An 18,763-nucleotide genomic window follows, 5' to 3' on the forward strand; every position below is an offset into this window, starting at 1 on the left:
GCCTGATCCCAGGTAGATGACCCACAAAAAGGGGAGTATAATCACAATTGCAGAGGTATTCCCAAGGAGTGAAAGGTCCAAGCCTTATATCAGGCTCCACAGCCTGGGGTTCCTGCACTGGCAAGATGAGCCCCTAGAACATCTAGTTTTGAAAGCCAATGGGGCTTGCATATGGGAGAACTGGATAGCTGTAAGAAACAAATACTACACTTTTAAAGGGCACAGACAAAATCTCACAGACTCCAAGTCCTGGCACAGAGGCAAGAATTTGAAAGAAGCCTGGGTCAGACCCACTTGGAGAACCTCTCAGAGGGGCAGGAGGGAACTTGGACTCCCCCTGGGGACATAGATGGTGGTGGCAGCCATTTTGGGAAGTCATTTTACCACAGAGACACTGGTTCTAGCATCACCATTTTTGAGTCTCCCTCCTAGCCTATTACTGCTGGGGGCTTACCTTCCCACTATTGGGCCAGCTTCATCCACAGGACTGACTGGCCTCTGTCCAGAACCCCTAGACCTTACAGCCTGCCACCCTGGGACCTGGCCCCACCAACCAGTGGGCTGGCAACAGCCCCAGGTGTCCCTGGCCCCCAAAACAAGCTGTACTGTGGCACATCTCCACCCACCAGCAGGCTAGCACCAGCCATGGGCCCCAAGGGCCAGGCAGCCAACCACACTAGGACTTTTTCCCACCCACTAGTGGGCCAGCACCAGCTTCAGACACTCCAGCTGTGCTGGGACCAAGCCCCACATACCAGTGGGCCAGCAACAACCCTGGTCACCCCAAGCCACAGAGCCAGTCATGCCAGGAGTTGACCCCACCCATCAGTGGGCTGGCAGCCTCCACGTGAGACAAAGCATGGCAGCCAACCAGGCCAGGGGCCTACCCTGCCTACCACCATGCCCACAGTAGTCAGCCCTCTTGCAGAAGAAAGGCCAATGCAGTCCACATAGGAGGCACCCCTAGAGCATATACCACTGTTAACTGGAAGAAAATGTGCTGCTGAATCCCATAGGATACCTCTTACACAGGGCCACTTCTCCAAATTCAGGAAATGTAACTGACCTACCTAATACATAGAAATAAAAACAGAGAATTATGCAAAATGAGGAGACAGAGAATTAAGCAAAATGAGGAGACAGAGAATTAAGCAAAATGAGGAGACAGAGGACTATTTTCCAAAAGAAAAAACAAGACAAAAACCTCAGAATAAGAACTTTATGAAGTGGAGATAAGCAGTCTACCTGATAGAGTTCAAGGTAATGATAATAAAGATGCTCAATGAACTCAGGATAAAAATGGATGAAAACAGTGAGAAGTTTAACAAAGAGTTAGAAAATATAAAGAAGCAAACAGAACTGAAGATTACAATAACTGAAATAAAAATACACTAGAAGGAATCAAGAGTAGATTAGATGATGCAGAGGAAAAGATCAGTGACCTGGAAGAAAGAGTAGTGGAAATTACCAAGGTAAAGAGAAAAAAAACTATAAAAACAGAAGATATGTCCAAGACAACATCAAGCTTACTAACATTTGCATTATAGGGATCCCAGAAGGAGAGGAGAAAGAGAAAGTGGCAGAAAACTTATTTGATAAAATGATAGCTGAAAACTTCCTTAACCTGGGAAAGAAAGCGGCCATTCATGTTTAGGAAGCAGAGAAATTCCCAAACAAGATAGACCCAAAGAGGTACAAACCAAGAAACATTATAATTAAAATGGCAAATTTAAAGATAAAAAGATTTTCTTAAAAGAAGAAAGAGAAAAGCAACTACTTACATACAAAGGCACACCCATACCCACCACTGACTTTTCAGCACAAACTCTGCAGGCCAGAAGGGAGTGTCATGATATATTCAAAGTGATGAAAGGAGAAAATTTACAACTAAGGATATTCTACCCAGCAAGGTTATCTCTCAGTATTGAGGAAAAGATAAAGTTTTATAGACACGTAAAATCTAAAAGAGTTAACCACCAATAAACTGGCCGTGTAAGAAAGGTTAAAGGACTTCTCTAAACAAAAAAGAAAAAACCACAACTGGAAATAAGGAAATTATGAAAGGAAAAACTCACTAGTAAAGGCAAACATACAGTAAAAGTAGGAGATCAAATACCACCATCACCCTGATACCAAAACCAGACAAAGATGTCACAAAGAAAGAAAACTACAGCCAATATCACTGATGAACATACATGCAAAAATCCTCAACAAAATACTAGAAAACAGAGTCCAACAGCACATTAAACGGATCATACACTATGATCAATTGGGGTTTACCCCAGGAATGCAAGGATTTTTCAATATACGCAAATCAACCAACGTGATACACCATATTAACAAATTGAAGGAGAAAAACCATATGATCATCTCAATAGATGCAGAGAAAGCTTTCAACAAAATTCAACACTGATTTATGATTAAAAGCCTCCAGAAAGTAGGCATAGAGGGAACTTTCCTCAATATAATAAAGGCCATATATGACAAACCCACAGCCAACATCATCCTCAATTGTGAAAAAGTGAAACCATTTCCACTAAGATTGGGAACAAGACAAGGTTGCCCACTCTCACCACTATTATTCAACATAGTTTTGGAAGTTTTAGCCACAGCAATCTGAGAAGAAAAAGAAATAAAAGAAATCCAAATTGGAAAAGAAGAAGTAAAGCTGTCACTGTTTGCAGAGGACATGATACTCTACATAGAGAATCCTAAAGATGCTACTAGAAAACTACTAGAGGTAATTAATGAATTTGGTAAAGTAGCAGGATACAAAATGAATGCACAGAAATCTCTTGCATTCCTATACACTAATGATGAAAAATCTGGAAGGGATATTAAAAAAAACCTCCCATTTACCATTGCAAAAAAAGAATAAAATACCTAGGAATAAAGCTACCTAAGGAGACAAAAGACCTGTATGTGTAAAATTATAAGATGCTGATGAAAGTAATTAAAGATAATACAAATACATGGAGAGATATACCATTTCTTTGATTGAAAGATTCAACATTGTGAAAATGACTCTACTACCCAAAGCAATCTGCAGATTCAATGCAATCCCTATCAAACTACCACTGGCATTTTTCACAGAACTAGAACAAAAAAATTTCACAATTTGTACAGAAACACAAAAGACCCCGAATAGCCAAAGCAATCTTGAGAAAGAAAAACGGAGCTGGAGGAATCAGGCTCCCTGACTTCAGACTATACTACAAAGCTACAGTAATCAAGACAGTATGGTACTGGCACAGAAACAGAAATATAGACCAATGGAACAGGATAGAAAGCCCAGAGATAAACCCACACACATATGGTCACCTTATCTTTGATAAAGGAGGCAAGAATATACAGTGGAGAAAAGACAGCCTCTTTAATAAGTGGTGCTGGGAAAACTGGACAGCTACATGTAAAGGAATGAAATTAGAACACTCCCTAACACCATACACAAAAATATACTCAAAATGGACTAAAGACTAAATGTAAGGCCAGACACCATCAAACTCTTAGAGGAAAACATAGGCAGAACACTCTATGACATAAATCACAGCAAGATCCTTTTTGACCCAGCTCCTAGAGAAATGGAAATAAAAACAAAAATAAACAAATGGGACCTAATGAAACTTAAAAGCTTTTGCACAGCAAAGGAAACCATAAACAAGATGAAAAGACAACCTTCAGAGTGGGAGAATATATTTGCAAATGAAGCAACTGACAAAGGATTAATCTCCAAAGTATACAAGCAGCTCATGCAGCTCAATATCAAAAAACAAACAACCTAATCCAAAATTGGGCAGAAGACCTAAATAGACATTTCTCCAGAGAAGATATATGGATTGCCAACAAACACATCAAAGGATGCTCAACATCACTAATCATCAGAGAAATGCAAATCAAAACCACCATGAGGTATCACCTCACACTGGTCAGAATGGCCATCATCAAAAAATCTACAAACAATAAATGCTGGAGAGGGTGTGGAGAAAAGGGAACCCTCTTGCCCTGTTGGTGGGAATGTAAATTGATACAGCCACTATGGAGAACAGTATGGAGGTTCCTTAAAAATCTAAAAATAGAACTACCATACGACCCAGCAATCCCACTACTGGGCATATACCCTGAGAAAACCATAACTCAAAAAGATTCATGTACCAAAATGTTCATTGCAGCTCTATTTACAATAGCCATGACATGGAAGCAACCTAAGTGTCCATCAACAGATGAAGGGATAAAGGAGAGGTGGCACATATATACAATGGAATATTACTCAGCCATAAAAAGGAATGAAACTGAGTTATTTGTATTGAGGTGGATGGACATAGAGTCTGTCATACAGAGTGAAGTAAGTCAGAAAGAGAAAAACAAATACCATATGCTAACACATATATATGGAATCTAAAAAAGAAAAAAAAAAGGTTATGAAGAACCTAGGGGCAAGACGGGAATAAAGACCCAGACCTACTAGAGAATGGACTTGAGCATATGGGGAGGGGGAAGGGTAAGCTGGGACAAAGTGAGAGAGTGGCATGGACATATATACACTACCAAACGTAAAATAGATATCTAGTGGGAAGCAGCCGCATAGCACTGGGTGATCAGCTTGGTGCTCTTTGACCATCTAGAGGGGTGGAATAAGGAGGGTGTGGGGGAGGGAGACGCAAGAGCGAAGAGATATGGGGACATATGTATATGTATAACTGATTCACTTTGTTATAAAATGGAAACTAACGCACCATTGTAAAGCAATTATACTCCAATAAAGATGTTAAAAAAAAAAGCCATACACGGGATACATACCGTATGATTCCATTTATATGACGCTCTACAGTAGGCAAAACATCTATGGTGAATTCTGTTCAGTGGATGCCTGAGGTGGGGTGGGGAAAGGCTGACTGCAATGGGCAACAGGGGAATTTGGGGATGGTGACAGAAATATTCTACATATTGACTGCAGAGATGATTACACGGGTGTAAACTTATGTCAAAACTCAGTGATTACACATTTAAAATGTGTGCATCGGACTTCCCTGGTGGTGCAATGGTTAAGAATCCGCCTGCCAACGCAGGAGACACAGGTTTGAGCCCTGGCCCAGGAAGATCCCACGTGCCGCGGAGCAACTAAGCCCGTGTGTCACAACAACTGAGCCTGTGCTCTAGAGCCCGCGAGCTACAACTATTGAGCCCATGTGCCACAACTACTGTAGCCTGTGCACCTAGAGCCCGTGCTTCACAACAAAAGAAGCCACTGCAATGAGAAGTCCGTGCACCACCACGAAGAGTAGTCCCTGCTCGGCACAACTAGAGAAAGCCCGCGCGCAGCAACGGAGACCCAACGCAGCCAAAATTAAAATAAAATTTTTTAAAAATTAAAAAAAAAAAGTCTATATGGTTTAATGTGTCATATAAGGCCTGTGTTTTCTTATTGTTCTTCTGTCTGGATGAACTGTCCATTGATGAAAGTGGGGTGTTAAGTCCCCCACTATTATTGTGTTACTGCTGTTTCCTCCTTTATGGCTGTTAGTGTTTGCCTTATATATTGGGGTTCTCCTATGTTGGGTGCATATATATTTACAGTTGTTATAGCTTCTTCTTGGACTGATCCCTTGATCATTGTGTAGTGTCCTTCTTTGTCTCTTGTAACAATCTTTATTTTAAAGACTAGTTTGTCTAAGTATTGCTATTCCACCTTTCTTTTGATTACCACTTCCATTGAATACCTTTTCCCAACACCTCACTTTCAGTCTGTATGTGTCCCTTGATCTGAAGTGGGTCTCTTGTAGACAGCATATATACAGGTCTTGTTTTTGTGTCCTTTCAGCCAGACTATGTCTTTTGGTTGGAGCATTTAGTCCATTTACATTTAAGGTAATTATGGATATGTATGTTCCTATTGCCATTTTCTTAATTGCTTCAGGTTTGTTTTTGTAGGTCTTTTTTCTTCCCTTCCTCTTTTGTTCTCTCCTTTTGTGGTTTGATGACTAACTTTAGTGTTGTGTTTGGATTCATTTTTATTTTTTGTGTGTGTATCTATTGTAGATTTTCATTTTGCAATTACCATGAGGATTTGATATAGCAGTCTATATATAAGCAAGATTATTTTAATTTGCTGGTCGTTTAATTTCAAATGCATTTCCAGTATCCTGCATTTGTGCTCTCCTCTTCTCACAATTGCTGATTTTGATATCATGTTTGTGTGCAGATGATTTCCTGCTTTTACTTTATATTTGCCTTTACTGGTGAGCTTTTCCATTCATAATTTTCTTGTTTCTAGTAGTGGCCTTTCCTTTTCAGCTTAGAGTATTTCCTTTAGCATTTGTTGCAAAGCTGGTCTGGTGGTGCTAAATTCTCTTGGCTCTTCCTTTTCTGTAAAGCTTTTGATCTCTCCATCAAATCTGAATGAAAGCCTTGCTGGGTAGAGTATTCTTGGTTGTATCAAAGCCTTTCATCACTTTAAATATATCATGCCATTCCCTTCTTGCCTGTGGAGTTTCCGCTGAGAAATCAGCTGTTAACCTTATGGGAGTTCCTTTGTATGTTATTTGTCATTTTTCCCTTGTTGCTTTTAATAATTTTTCTTTGTCTTTGATTTTTGTCAATTTGATTACTATGTGTTTCAGTATTTTCCTCCTTGGGTTTATCCTGCCTGGAACTCTCTGTGCTTCCTGGACTTGGATAACTGTTTCCTTTCCCACGTTAGGGAAGTTTTCAGCTATTATCTCTTTGAATATCTTCACAGGTCCTTTCTCTCTCTCTTCTCTTCCTGGCTCCCCTATAATGTGAATGTTGGTGCTTTTAATGCTGTCCCAATGGTCTCTTAGACTGTTTTCATTTCTTTGCATTCTTTTTTCTTTATTCTGCTCCATGGCAGTGATTTCCACCATTCTGTCTTCCAGATCACTTATCCTTTCTTCTGCCTCAGTTACTCTGCTATTGATTCCTTCTAGTGTATTTTTCATTTCAGTTATTGCATTGTTCATTTCTGTTTGTTTGTTCTTTAGTTCTTCTAGGTCTTTGTTAAATGTTTCTTGCATCTTCTAAATCTGTGCCTCCATTCTTTTTCCAAGATCTTGTATCATCCTCACTATCTTAAGTCTGAATTCTTTTTCTGGTAGATTGCCTATCTCCACTTCACTTAGTTGTTCTTCTGGGGTTTTTTATCTTGTTCCTTCATCTGGGACATATTCCTCTGCCACCTCATCTTGTCTAAATTTCTGTGATTGCAGTTTCCCTTCTGCAGGCTGCAGGGTTGTAGTTCTTCTTGCTTCTGCTGTCTGCCCTCTGATATACCACATCTTCTCTATCCATTCCTATTGATGGACCCTTAGGTTGCTTCCAAGTCTTGGCTATTGTAAATAGTGCTGCTATGAACATTGAGGTGCATGTATCTTTTTGAATTAGAATTTTCATCTTTTCTGGATATAGGCCCAGGAGTGGAATTGCTGGCTCATATCGTAACTCTGTTTTTAGTTTTTTAAGGAAGCTTCATACTGTTCTCCACACCCACTCCAGTATGTATTATTTTTATACTTTTTGATGATAGCCATTCAAACTGGTATAATGATACTTCATTGTAATTTGATTTGCATTTCTCTAATAGCCAGCAATGTTGTGCATATTTTCATGTACCTATTGGCCATCTCTATGTCTTCTTTGGAGAAATGTCTATGTAGGTCTTCTTCACATTTTTGGGGTATTTTTATTTTATTTTTTGGGTTATTTTAACTCTTTGGGTTATTTTTATATTGAGTTGTATGAGCTGTTTGTATATTTTGGAAATTAAGCCCTTGTCAGTCACGTCTTTTGCAAATAGTTTCCATTTCTTAGTGTTTTTACTATTTTAATATATAACATACATATAAAAAAATGCACAAATCAAGACTGTAAAGATTTATGAAATTTCACAATTTCATACCCCTGGAACCAAGAAAATGAATATTACCAACAGTCTAAATTTCGCATTATATTTCATGACTAAAAAGTAACCATGATCCTGACTTTATCAACATAAAATAGTTTACTTGAAAAAAATATTTACAGAAATAAAATCATTCAGAAAATAGTCTTTTGCAATTGGCTTATTTTGCTCAATATTATGCCTGTAGATTCATAAATGTTAAGTATAGCAATAGTTTTGTCATCGTTGTTGTATAGTAGTCCATTATATGAACACTCCAAAAGTTATTTATTCATTCTAATTTTGATAGACATTGGGTTGTTTCCATTATGTGACTATTCAAAATTGCACTGTAATAAACATCCTTGTAACATGTGTTATGGTGAAATATGTCCATATTGTTGTTGAGTATATATCTATATATATCTATATAGTATATATCTAGGAATGCTTGATCACAAGGTTTGTAATTTTTCGCTTTTAGTAGATATGTCAGTTTTCCAATTTGATTGAACCAATTCTACTTCCACCACAATGGGGGTACTCATTGTTTCACATCCCTGCCAATACTTGTTATGCATGTCTTTTCAATTTAACTATCTAGTGACTATGTTGGTGTATCACAATATGACTATAATTTGCATTTTCCTAATGAACAAATTAACACAGTTTTATATATTCATGAACCATTTGGCTACTCTCTTTTGTGAAATATCTTTTCAAGCCTTTGCCTATTTTTCTATTGGCTTGTTTTTCTTTCCCTATTGATTTGTAGGAGTTATTTTATATGAATTCTCTGTAAGATTATAGGTATATGTATTATAAATATTTTCTCTAATTGTATACCTTGCCTTTTCTTTCTTTCAAGCATATCATTTAATGATTTTTTTCCTTTTGGTCAGCACTGAGAAAGAAAAAACACAGCTGACATCTGGAGGCTGCCCTAGTTGCTACCAGTTGGGCCATGGTGTATCCCTTATGAACACAAACAATTTAACAGAATATTAAAGTCAGGGAAGCACTCTGCACCAAATTGGAATACAATGTCTTGTATCCTTATGGTTAAATGTGTTCCTTGTAAGCAACATATAGATAGGCTTTGTTTCCTCTTCACTCTGGAAATCTTAGTTTTTTACTTGGAGCACTGAATTGATTTGCATTTAAATTAATTTGCTGGATTTATATCAACCATTGTGAAATTGCTTTCTATTTTTCCTTTTATGTTTTATGTTCTTTTATATTGTATATTTTTGGCCTAAACATTTTTATTGTTCATTTTCTTCTTTTAACTTGTTAGTTACATGTTCTTTTATAATTTTTTTTAGTGGTTACCCTAGAGATTACAGCATGCGTCCTTTACTTTTTACAGTCTAACACAAATTAGTTTTATGTATACAGCATAGTTACAGTATTTTTATGGATTATATTCTATTAAAAGTTATTACAAAATAAAAGAATGTATATATGTGCATAACTGAGTCACTTTGCTGTACAGCAGAAATTAACACAACATTGTAAATCAACTATATTTCAATAAAAAAATAGAGAAAACGTTATTACAAAATAATTCTTAAAATTCCCTGTACTGTACAATACGTCCTTGCTGCTTACCTATTTTGTACATAGTAGTTTGTATCCCATACCCCTATCTTGCCCCTCCCCTCTTCTCTCTCCCTACTGATAATACTAGTTTGTTTTCTATATCTGTGAGTCTGTTTCTTTTTTGTTAAATACATTCATTTTTTTTTAAGATTCCACAAATAAGTGATATCATACAGTATTTGTCTTTCTCTGTCTGACTTATGTTACTAGCATAATATTCTCACCATTACTATTACAGTCTTGAAGTAGTGTCCCACATAGGGAGCATCCTTATGCAGATTGCATATGTTATACTTTTGGTGAGAGAGCTGGATTTGTCATGGATGCAAGTCACATCTTTCCTCAGGGTGTGCTGGTATCTATCACCTTTGTAGGTGGTGGAGCTAGAGATTGAGGGGTTAGAGCTGGAGCCAGGTGTGAGGTGGGGCTTCCCCTCTGCTCAGTGGCCATCACCACCTATTCAGGGTGGGGTCTGATCCTAAGCTGTTGGAGCAGAAGCCCTGAGGGTCAGGCCCAAGCTAGCTCTTTTCCCTTTAAGTGTGTGTGCTTTCCCCTCTTCTGGCACAAGGACAATTTCCCCAGAGGAGGAGAGTGCTGAAGCAAGTGGCGTCCATGATCAGATAGAGATCTGATGTGCTGCCTGTGCAGGCATTCATGGCTCTGCTCAGATGCAGCCTCAGATGCAAGTCCCCTATTGGTGTGTATGGAGGTGTGAGCTGTGGTGAAGCAGTCACCGTCAGAGATATGGGCTGCTTCTAATGCACTGCTTGAGTAAGCACCAACAATGGCCACTGCCATCCCACCCAAACACCTTTCTGGGACCATGTTGCCTCTGTGTCCCATGTCCAAGCTTTCTCCCCAGTAATGGCAGCCCTAGATCCAGTGTTGTGCTGTGAAATGGAGTAAGTGGGGCTGGAGTTTTCACTCAGCTCAGGCTGGGGCACAATGCTAGGCAGGCTCTGGAGTAGTCTTCACTCCACCCTCTCCACCCTGTCCTGGGGCAAGCCAGTACCCACACACTCCTCACCAGCAGATTCCAGGCTTCCCAAAGCCTTCCTGTTAGTCACAGTAGTCCTCCAATCAGTTAAGTGTGCTCTTCTGCCCTGTATAGAACCCCAGGGCCAGGGCACCAAATCTGTGGCTCCAATTGCTCCCTCCCCAGTGTGGGTCTCTGCCCATGTAATTACACCTTTCCTCCGAGTCCCCACCCAGGGACACAGGTCCTACCTGATCACTTCTCTTTCCTTCCTACTTGATTGCCTGTGGATCTTTCTTACAGCCTTGATTGTACAGGAATGTGTCTACCAGTTTCCAGTTTTCAGCAAGAACTGTTACACATGTAAATGTATTTTTGATGTGTTTGTGAGGGGAGGTGAGTTCCATGTCCTTCTACTCCACTATCTTGATCAATCTCTCTTAGAACACTTGCACTCTAATAACCTCCATCTTACCTTTTATATTATTATGGTTATGCAGTTTAATTTTCTAAATATTATATTGCCCAGAAAACATAATTATAATTAGTTTTTGCAATCAATATTCATTTATATTTACCCAAATAGCTACCATTTACATTGTTCTTCATTCCTTCATGTATTTCCATGCTTCTAACTAGGATTATTTTCATTCTGATCAAACAACTTCACTTAGTATATTTTTTACTTCATGTCTCCATTTCCAAAGGATAATTTTGCTCAATATAGAATTCTAGGTTGTCAGGGGTGGCACTTCAAAAATAGCATTTCATGCTCTTTTGGCTTCCTATTATCTGTAGAAAAGTCAACCAACAATTTTATTGTTAATCTTTTGAGGGCAGTGTGTCATGTGTCTCCATGTATTAGTTCAGTTCAGTGTGCCATAACAGAATACCACAGACCAGGTAGCTTAAACAACAGAAATTTATTTATTTTCTTACAGCTCTGGAGACTGGAAGTTCAAGATCAAGTTTCCATCAGTGTTGGTACCTTATGAGACCTGTCTTTCTGGCCTGAGATGATCACTTTGTCACTGTGTCCTCACATAGTCTTTCTTTTGTGCACACATGGGGGAAGGTTGGTGTCTTTCTTCTTATAAGAACATTATATCATATCAAGGACCCACTTTTATGTCATTTAACATATGTTATCTCTTATAGGCTCTGTTTCCAAATACAGCTACATTGGGAATTAGGGCTTCAACGTATGAATGGGGGGAGGGGGATAAAATTCACTCCAGAACACACTTCTTGCTCCTTTTAAGATTTTTTCTTTATCTTTGGTTTTTAGCAATTTTTTTTAGTTGTTTTGTTTGTTTGTTTTTTTATACTGCAGGTTCTTATTAGGCATCAATTTTATACACATCAGTGTATACATGTCAATCCCAATCGCCCAATTCAGCACACCACCATCCCTACCCCACTGCAGTTTTCCCCCCTTGGTGTCCATATGTTCGTTCTCTACATCTGTGTCTCAACTTCTGCCCTGCAAACCGGCTCATCTGTACCATTTTTCTAGGTTCCACATACATGTGTTAATATACGATATTTGTTTTTCTCTTTCTCACTTACTTCATTCTGTATGACAGTCTCTAGATTCATCCACATCTCTACAAATGACCCAATTTCATTCCTTTTTTTTAAATTAGAGTTCTGAAAATGCTTATTCATTCAGTTCAGCAGTACAGCCAGTTACCAGAAACCTGTACTTGTCAGAGTCTTTTCCATGACTTTCTTGAAGATGAAACCCTTTTATAGGAACAATAGTGGTGAGAGTGGGCATCCTTGTCTTGTTCCTGATCTTAGAGGAAATGCTTTCAGTTTTTCACCATTGAGAATGATGTTTGCTGTGGGTTTGTCATATATGGCCTTTATTATGTTGAGGTAGGTTCCCTCTATGCCCACTTTCTGGAGAGTTTTTATCATAAATGGGTGTTGAATTTTGTTGAAAGCTTTTTCTGCATCTATTGAGATGATCATATGGTTTTTCTCCTTCAATTTGTTAATATGGTGTATCACATTGATTGATTTGCGTATATTGAAGAATCCTTGCATCCCTGGGATAAATCCCACTTGATCGTGGTGTATGATCCTTTTAATGTGTTGTTGGATTCTGTTTGCTAGTATTTTGTTGAGGATTTTTGCATCTATATTCATCAGTGATATTGGTCTGTAATTTTCTTTCTTTGTAGTGTCTTTGTCTGCTTTTGGTATCAGGGTGATGGTGGCCTCATAGAATGAGTTTGGGAGTGTTCCTTCCTAGGCAATTTTTTGGAAGAGTTTGAGAAGGATGGGTGTTAGCTCTTCTCTAAATGTTTGATAGAATTCACCTGTGAAGCCATCTGGTCCTGGACTTTTGTTTGTTGGAAGATTTTTAATCACAGTTTCAATTTCATTGCTTGTGATTGGTCTGTTCATATTTTCTGTTTCTTCCTGGTTTAGTCTTGGAAGGTTATACCTTTCTAAGAATCTGTCCATTTCTTCCAGGTTGTCCATTTTATTGGCATAAAGTTGCTTGTAGTAGTCTCTTAGGATGCTTTGTATTTCTGCAGTGTCTGTTGTAACTTCTCCTTTTTCATTTCTGATTTTATTGATTTGAGTCCTCTCCCTCTTCTTCTTGATGAGTCTGGCTAGTGGCTTATCAATTTTGTTTATCTTCTCAAAGAACCAGCTGTTAGTTTTATTGATCTTTGCTATTGTTTTCTTTGTTTCTATTTCATTTATTTCTGCTCTGATCTTTATGATTTCTTTCCTTCTGCTAACTTTGGGTTTTCTTTGTTCTTCTTTCTCTAGTTTCTTTAGGTGTAAGGTTAGATTGTTTACTTGAGATTTTTCTTGTTTCTTTAGGTAGGCTTGTATAGCTATAAACTTCCCTCTTAGAACTGCTTTTGCTGCATCCCATAGGTTTTGGGTCGTCGTGTTTTCATTGTCATTTGTCTCTAGGTATTTTTTGATTTCCTCTTTGATTTCTTCAGTGATGTCTTGGTTATTTAGTAACGTATTATTTAGCCTCCATGTGTTTGTCTTTTTTACGTTTTTTTCCCTGTAATTCATTTCTAATCTCATAGCATTGTGGTCAGAAAAGATGCTTGATATGATTTCAATTTTCTTAAATTTACTGAGGCTTGATTTGTGACCCAAGATGTGATCTATCCTGGAGAATGTTCCGTGCGCACTTGAGAAGAACATGTAATCTGCTGTTTTTGGATGGAATGTCCTATAAATATCAATTAAATCTATCTGGTCTATTGTGTCATTTAAAGCTTCTGTTTCCTTATTTATTTTCATTTTGGATGATCTGTCCATTGTTGTAAGTGAGGTGTTAAAGTCCCCCACTATTATTGTGTTACTGTCAATTTCCTCTTTTATGGCTGTTAGCAGTTGCCTTATGTATTGAGGTGCTCCTATGTTGGGTGCATATATATTTATAATTGTTATATCTTCTTCTTGGATTGATCCCTTGATCATTATGTAGTGTCCTTCTTTGTCTCTTGTAACATTCTTTACTTTAAAGTCTATTTTATCTGATATGAGCATAGCTACTCCAGCTTTCTTTTGATTTCCATTTGCATGGAGTATCTTTTTCCATCCCCTCACTTTCAGTCTGTATGTGTCCCTAGGTCTCTTGTAGACAGCATATATATGGGTCTTGTTTTTGTATCCATTCAGCAAGCCTGTGTCTTTTGGTTGGAGCATTTAATCCATTCACGTTTAAGGTAATTATCGATATATATGTTCCTATGACCATTTTCTTAATTGTTTTGGGTTTGTTTTTGTAGCTCCTTTTCTTCTCTTGTGTTTCCTACTTAGAGAAGTTCCTTTAGGATTTGTTGTAGAGCTGGTTTGGTGGTGCTGAATTCTCTTAGCTTTTGCTTGTCTGTAAAGCTTTTGATTTCTCCATCAAATCTAAATGAGATCCTTGCCGGGTAGAGTAATCTTGGTTGTAGGTTCTTCCCTTTCATCACTTTAAGTATATCATGCCACTCCCTTCTGGCTTGTAGAGTTTCTGCTGAGAAATCAGCTGTTAACCTTATGGGGGTTCCCTTGTATGTTATTTGTCGTTTTTCCCTTGCTGCTTTCAATAATTTTTCTTTGTCTTTAATTTTTGCCATTTTGATTACTATGTGTCTCGGCGTGTTTCTCCTTGGGTTTATCCTGTATGGGACTCTCTGCGCTTCCTGGACTTGGGTGGCTATTTCCTTTCCCATGTTACGGAAGTTTTCGACTATAATCTCTTCAAGTATTTTCTCTGGCCCTTTCTCTCTCTCTTCTCCTTCTGGGACCCCTATAATGCGAATGTTGTTGCATTTAATGTTGTCCCAGAGGTCTCTTAGGCTGTCTTCATTTCTTCTCATTCTTTTTTCTTTAGTCTGTTCTGCAGCAGTGAATTCCACCATTCTGTCTTCCAGGTCACTTATCCGTTCTTCTGCCTCAGTTATTCTGCTATTGATTCCTTCTAGTGTAGTTTTCATTTCAGTTATTGTATTGGTCATCTCTGTTTGTTTGTTGTTTAATTCTTCTAGGTCTTTGTTAATCATTTCTTGCATCTTCTCAATCTTTGCCTCCATTCTTATTCCGAGGTCCTGGATCATCTTCACTATCATTATTCTGAATTCTTTTTCTGGAAGGTTGCCAATCTCCACTTCATTTAGTTGTTTTTCTGGGGTTTTTTTCTTGTTCCTTCATCTGATATATAGCCCTCTGCCTTTTCATCTTGTCTATCTTTCTGTAACTGTGGTTTTTGGTCCACAGGCTGCAGGATTGTAGTTTTTCTTGCTTCTGCTGTCTGTCCTCTGGTGGTTGAGACTATCTAAGAGGCTTGATGGGAGGCTCTGGTGGTGGGTAGAGCTGACTGTTGCTGTGGTGGACAGAGCTCCGTAACACTTTTATCCACTTAACTGTTGATGGGTGGGGCTGGGTTCCCTCCCTGTTGGTTGTTTTGCCTGAGGCAACCCAACACTGGAGCCTACCTGGGCTCTTTGATGGGGTTAATGGCAGACTCTGGGAGGGCTCACGCCAAGGAGGACTTCCCAGAACCTCCGCTGCCAGTGTCCTTGTCCCCACGGTGAAACAGAGCCACCCCCTGCATCTGCAGGAGACCCCCCAACACCAGCAGGTAGGTCTGGTTCAGTCTCCCCCAGGGTCACTGCTCCTTTCCCTGGGTCCCGATGCGCACACTACTTTCTGTGTGCCCTCCAAGAGTGGGGTCTCTGTTTCCCCCAGTCCTGTCAACGTCCTGCAATCAATTCCCACTAGGCTTCAAAGTCTGATTCTCTAGGAATTCCTCCTCCCGTTGCCGGACCCCCAGGTTGGGAAGCCTGACGTGGGGCTCAGAAGCTTCACTCCAGTGGGTGGACTTCTGTGGTATAAGCGTTCGCCAGTCTGTGAGTCACCCACCCAGCAGTTATGGGATTTGATTTTACTCTGATTGCACCCCTCCTACCGTCTCACTGTGGCTTCTCCTCTGTCCTTGGACGTGGGTATCCTCCTTGGTGAGTTCCAGTGTCTTCCTGTCGATGATTGTCCAGCAGCCAGTTGTGATTCTGGTGCTCTCGCAAGAGGGAGTGAGAGCACGTCCTTCTACTCCGCCATCTTGGTTAATCCCTGGTTTTTAGCAATTTAATATAATGTGCCTAGGTACATGTTTTGCTAATCAGGATTTACAGAACTTCTGATATTTTTGTCTTAATACCTTTATCAATTTTGGAAAATTATCAGCAAATATATCTTTAAATATTCCTTATATAATATTGTCTACATCTCTCCCATATCCTACTTGAACCTCAATTATGCTTTTCACACTGTGGCATATGTCTCTTTTGCTTTTTCTGTATCCTGTTTTCTCTCTGAGCTTCAGTCTGGATTTTTTTTAAACTGATGTATAGTTGATGTACAATATTGTGTTACATTTGGGTGTAAAACAAAGGGGTTGTTAGCTATCTATATTTTTTCAGATTATTTTCCATTTAGGTTATGAAAAAATATTGAATATTGCTCCTTGTGTTATCAATTAAAATTTTATTGCTTATCTATTTTATGTATAGTAGTGTGTATCTGTTAATCACATACTCCCAATTTGTCTCTACTCCCCCTCTGTTCCCCCTTCATAGCCATAAGTTTTTTTTTCTGTGTCTGTGACTCTGTTTCTTTCTCATATATAGATTCATATGAATTATATTTTAGATATCACACATAAGTGATATCATATGATGTTTGTCTTTCTCTGTCTGACTTACTTCACTTAGTATGGTAATCTCCAGGTCCATCCATGTTACTGCAAATGCCAATATTTCGTTCATTTTTAAAGGCTGAGTAATATTGTATTATATATATGTGATATATAGATAGATAGAGACATAGATATTGATATCACATTTTCTTTATCCATTAATCTGTTGATGGACACAGATTTCTTCCATGTTTTGGCTATTGCAGATAGTGCTGCTATGAACACTGGGGTGCATATACTTTTTCTTTTTCTTTTTTTAACATCTTTATTGGAGTATAACTGCTATACAATGGTGTGATAGATTCTGCTTTATAACAAAGTGAATCAGCTATACATATACATATATCCCCGTATCTCCTCCCTCTTGTGTCTCCCTCCCACCCTCCCTATCCCACCCCTCTAGGTGGTCACAAAGCACCGAGCTGACCTCCCTGTGCTATGCGGCTGCTTCCCACTAGCTATCTATTTTACATTTGGGAGTATATATAAGTCCATGACACTCTCTCACTTCGTCCCAGCTTACCCTTCCCTTCCCCATGTCCTCAAGTACATTCTCTACATCTGCGTCTTTATTCCTGTCTTATGCCTAGGTTCTTCAGAACACTTTTTTTTTTTAAGATTCCATATATATGTGTTAGCATATGGTAATTGTTTTTCTCTTTCTGACTTACTTGACTCTGTATGACAGTCTCTAGGTCCATCCACATCACTACACATAACTCAATTTCGTTTGTTTTTACTTTTGAGTAGTATTACATTGCATATATGTGCCACATCATCTTTATCCATTCATCTGTCGATGACACTTAGGTTGCTTCCATGTCCTGGCTATTGTAAATAGAGCTACAATGAACATTGTGGTATGTGACTCTTTTTGAATTATGGTTTTCTCAGGGTATATGCCCAGCAGTGGGATTGCTGGGTGGTATGGTACTTCTATTTTTAGTTTTTTAATGGACCTCCATACTGTTCTCCAAGGTGGCTGTATCAATTTACATTCCCACCAACAGTGTAAGAAGGTCCCCTTTTCTGCACACCCTCTCCGGCAGTTATTGTTTGTAGATTTTTTGATGATGGCCATTCTGACTAGTGTGAGGTGATACCTCATTGTAGTTTTGATTTGCATTTCTCTAATGATTAGTGATGTTGAGCATTCTTTCATGTATTTGTTGGCAGCCTGTATATCTTCTTTGGAGAAATGTCTATTTAGGTCTTCTGCCCATTGTTGGATTGGGTTTTTTTTGTTTTTTTGATATTGAGCTGCATGAGCTGCTTGTAAATTTTAGAGGTTAATCCTTTGTCAGTTGCTTCACTTGCAAATATTTTCTCCCAATCTGAGGGTTCTCTTTTCATCTTGTTTATGGTTTCCTTTGCTGTGCAAAAGCTTTTAAGTTTCATTAGGTCCAATTTGTTTATTTTTGGTTTTATTTCCATATCTCTAGGAGGTGGTTCAAAAAGGAACTTGCTGTGATTTATGTCATAGGGTGTTCAGCTGTGCTATTGGATTCTGTTTGCTAGTATTTTGTTGAGGATTTTTGCATCTATGTCCATCAGTGATATTGGCCTGTAGTTTTCTTTCTTTGTGACATCTTTGTCTGGTTTTGGTATCAGGGAGATGGTGGCCTCATAGAAGGAGTTTGGGAGTGTTCCTCCCTCTGCTATATTTTGGAAGAGTTTGAGAAGGATAGGTGGTAGCTCTTCTCTAAATGTTTGATAGAATTCACCTGTGAAGCCATCTAGTCCCAGGCTTTTGTTTGTTGGAAGATTTCCAATCACAGTCTCTATTTCAGTGCTTGTGATTAGTCTGTTTATATTTTCTATTTCTTCCTGGTTCAGTGTAGGAAGGTTGTGCTTTTCTAAGAATTTGTCCATTTCTTCCAGGTTGTCCATTTTATTTGCATAGAGTTGCTTGTAGTAATCTCTCATAATCCTTTGTATTTCTGCAGTGTCAGTTTTTACTTCTCCTTTTCCATTTTTAATTCTATTGATTTGAGTTTTCTCCCTTTTTTTATTGATGAATCTCATTAATGGTTTATCAATTTTGTTTATCTTCTCAAAGAACCAG

At 38.6% G+C, this 18,763-nt stretch overlaps 1 protein-coding gene across 1 annotated transcript in view; it reads left to right on the forward strand.

Moving 5' to 3' along the window:
- The window catches only part of LOC114239253 (beta-defensin 115), a 40,891-nt gene that overhangs the window by 13,387 nt on the left and 8,741 nt on the right, over positions 1-18,763 (forward strand). The window contains exon 3 of the mRNA XM_028169359.2: positions 2,551-2,561. Within this exon, the coding sequence (XP_028025160.2) occupies positions 2,551-2,561 (11 nt within the window). The remainder of the gene's footprint in view (positions 1-2,550; positions 2,562-18,763) is intronic.

The sequence above is a fragment of the Balaenoptera acutorostrata genome, chromosome 15, assembly GCF_949987535.1.
Source record: "Balaenoptera acutorostrata chromosome 15, mBalAcu1.1, whole genome shotgun sequence".
Classification (NCBI taxonomy): Eukaryota; Metazoa; Chordata; class Mammalia; order Artiodactyla; family Balaenopteridae; genus Balaenoptera; species Balaenoptera acutorostrata.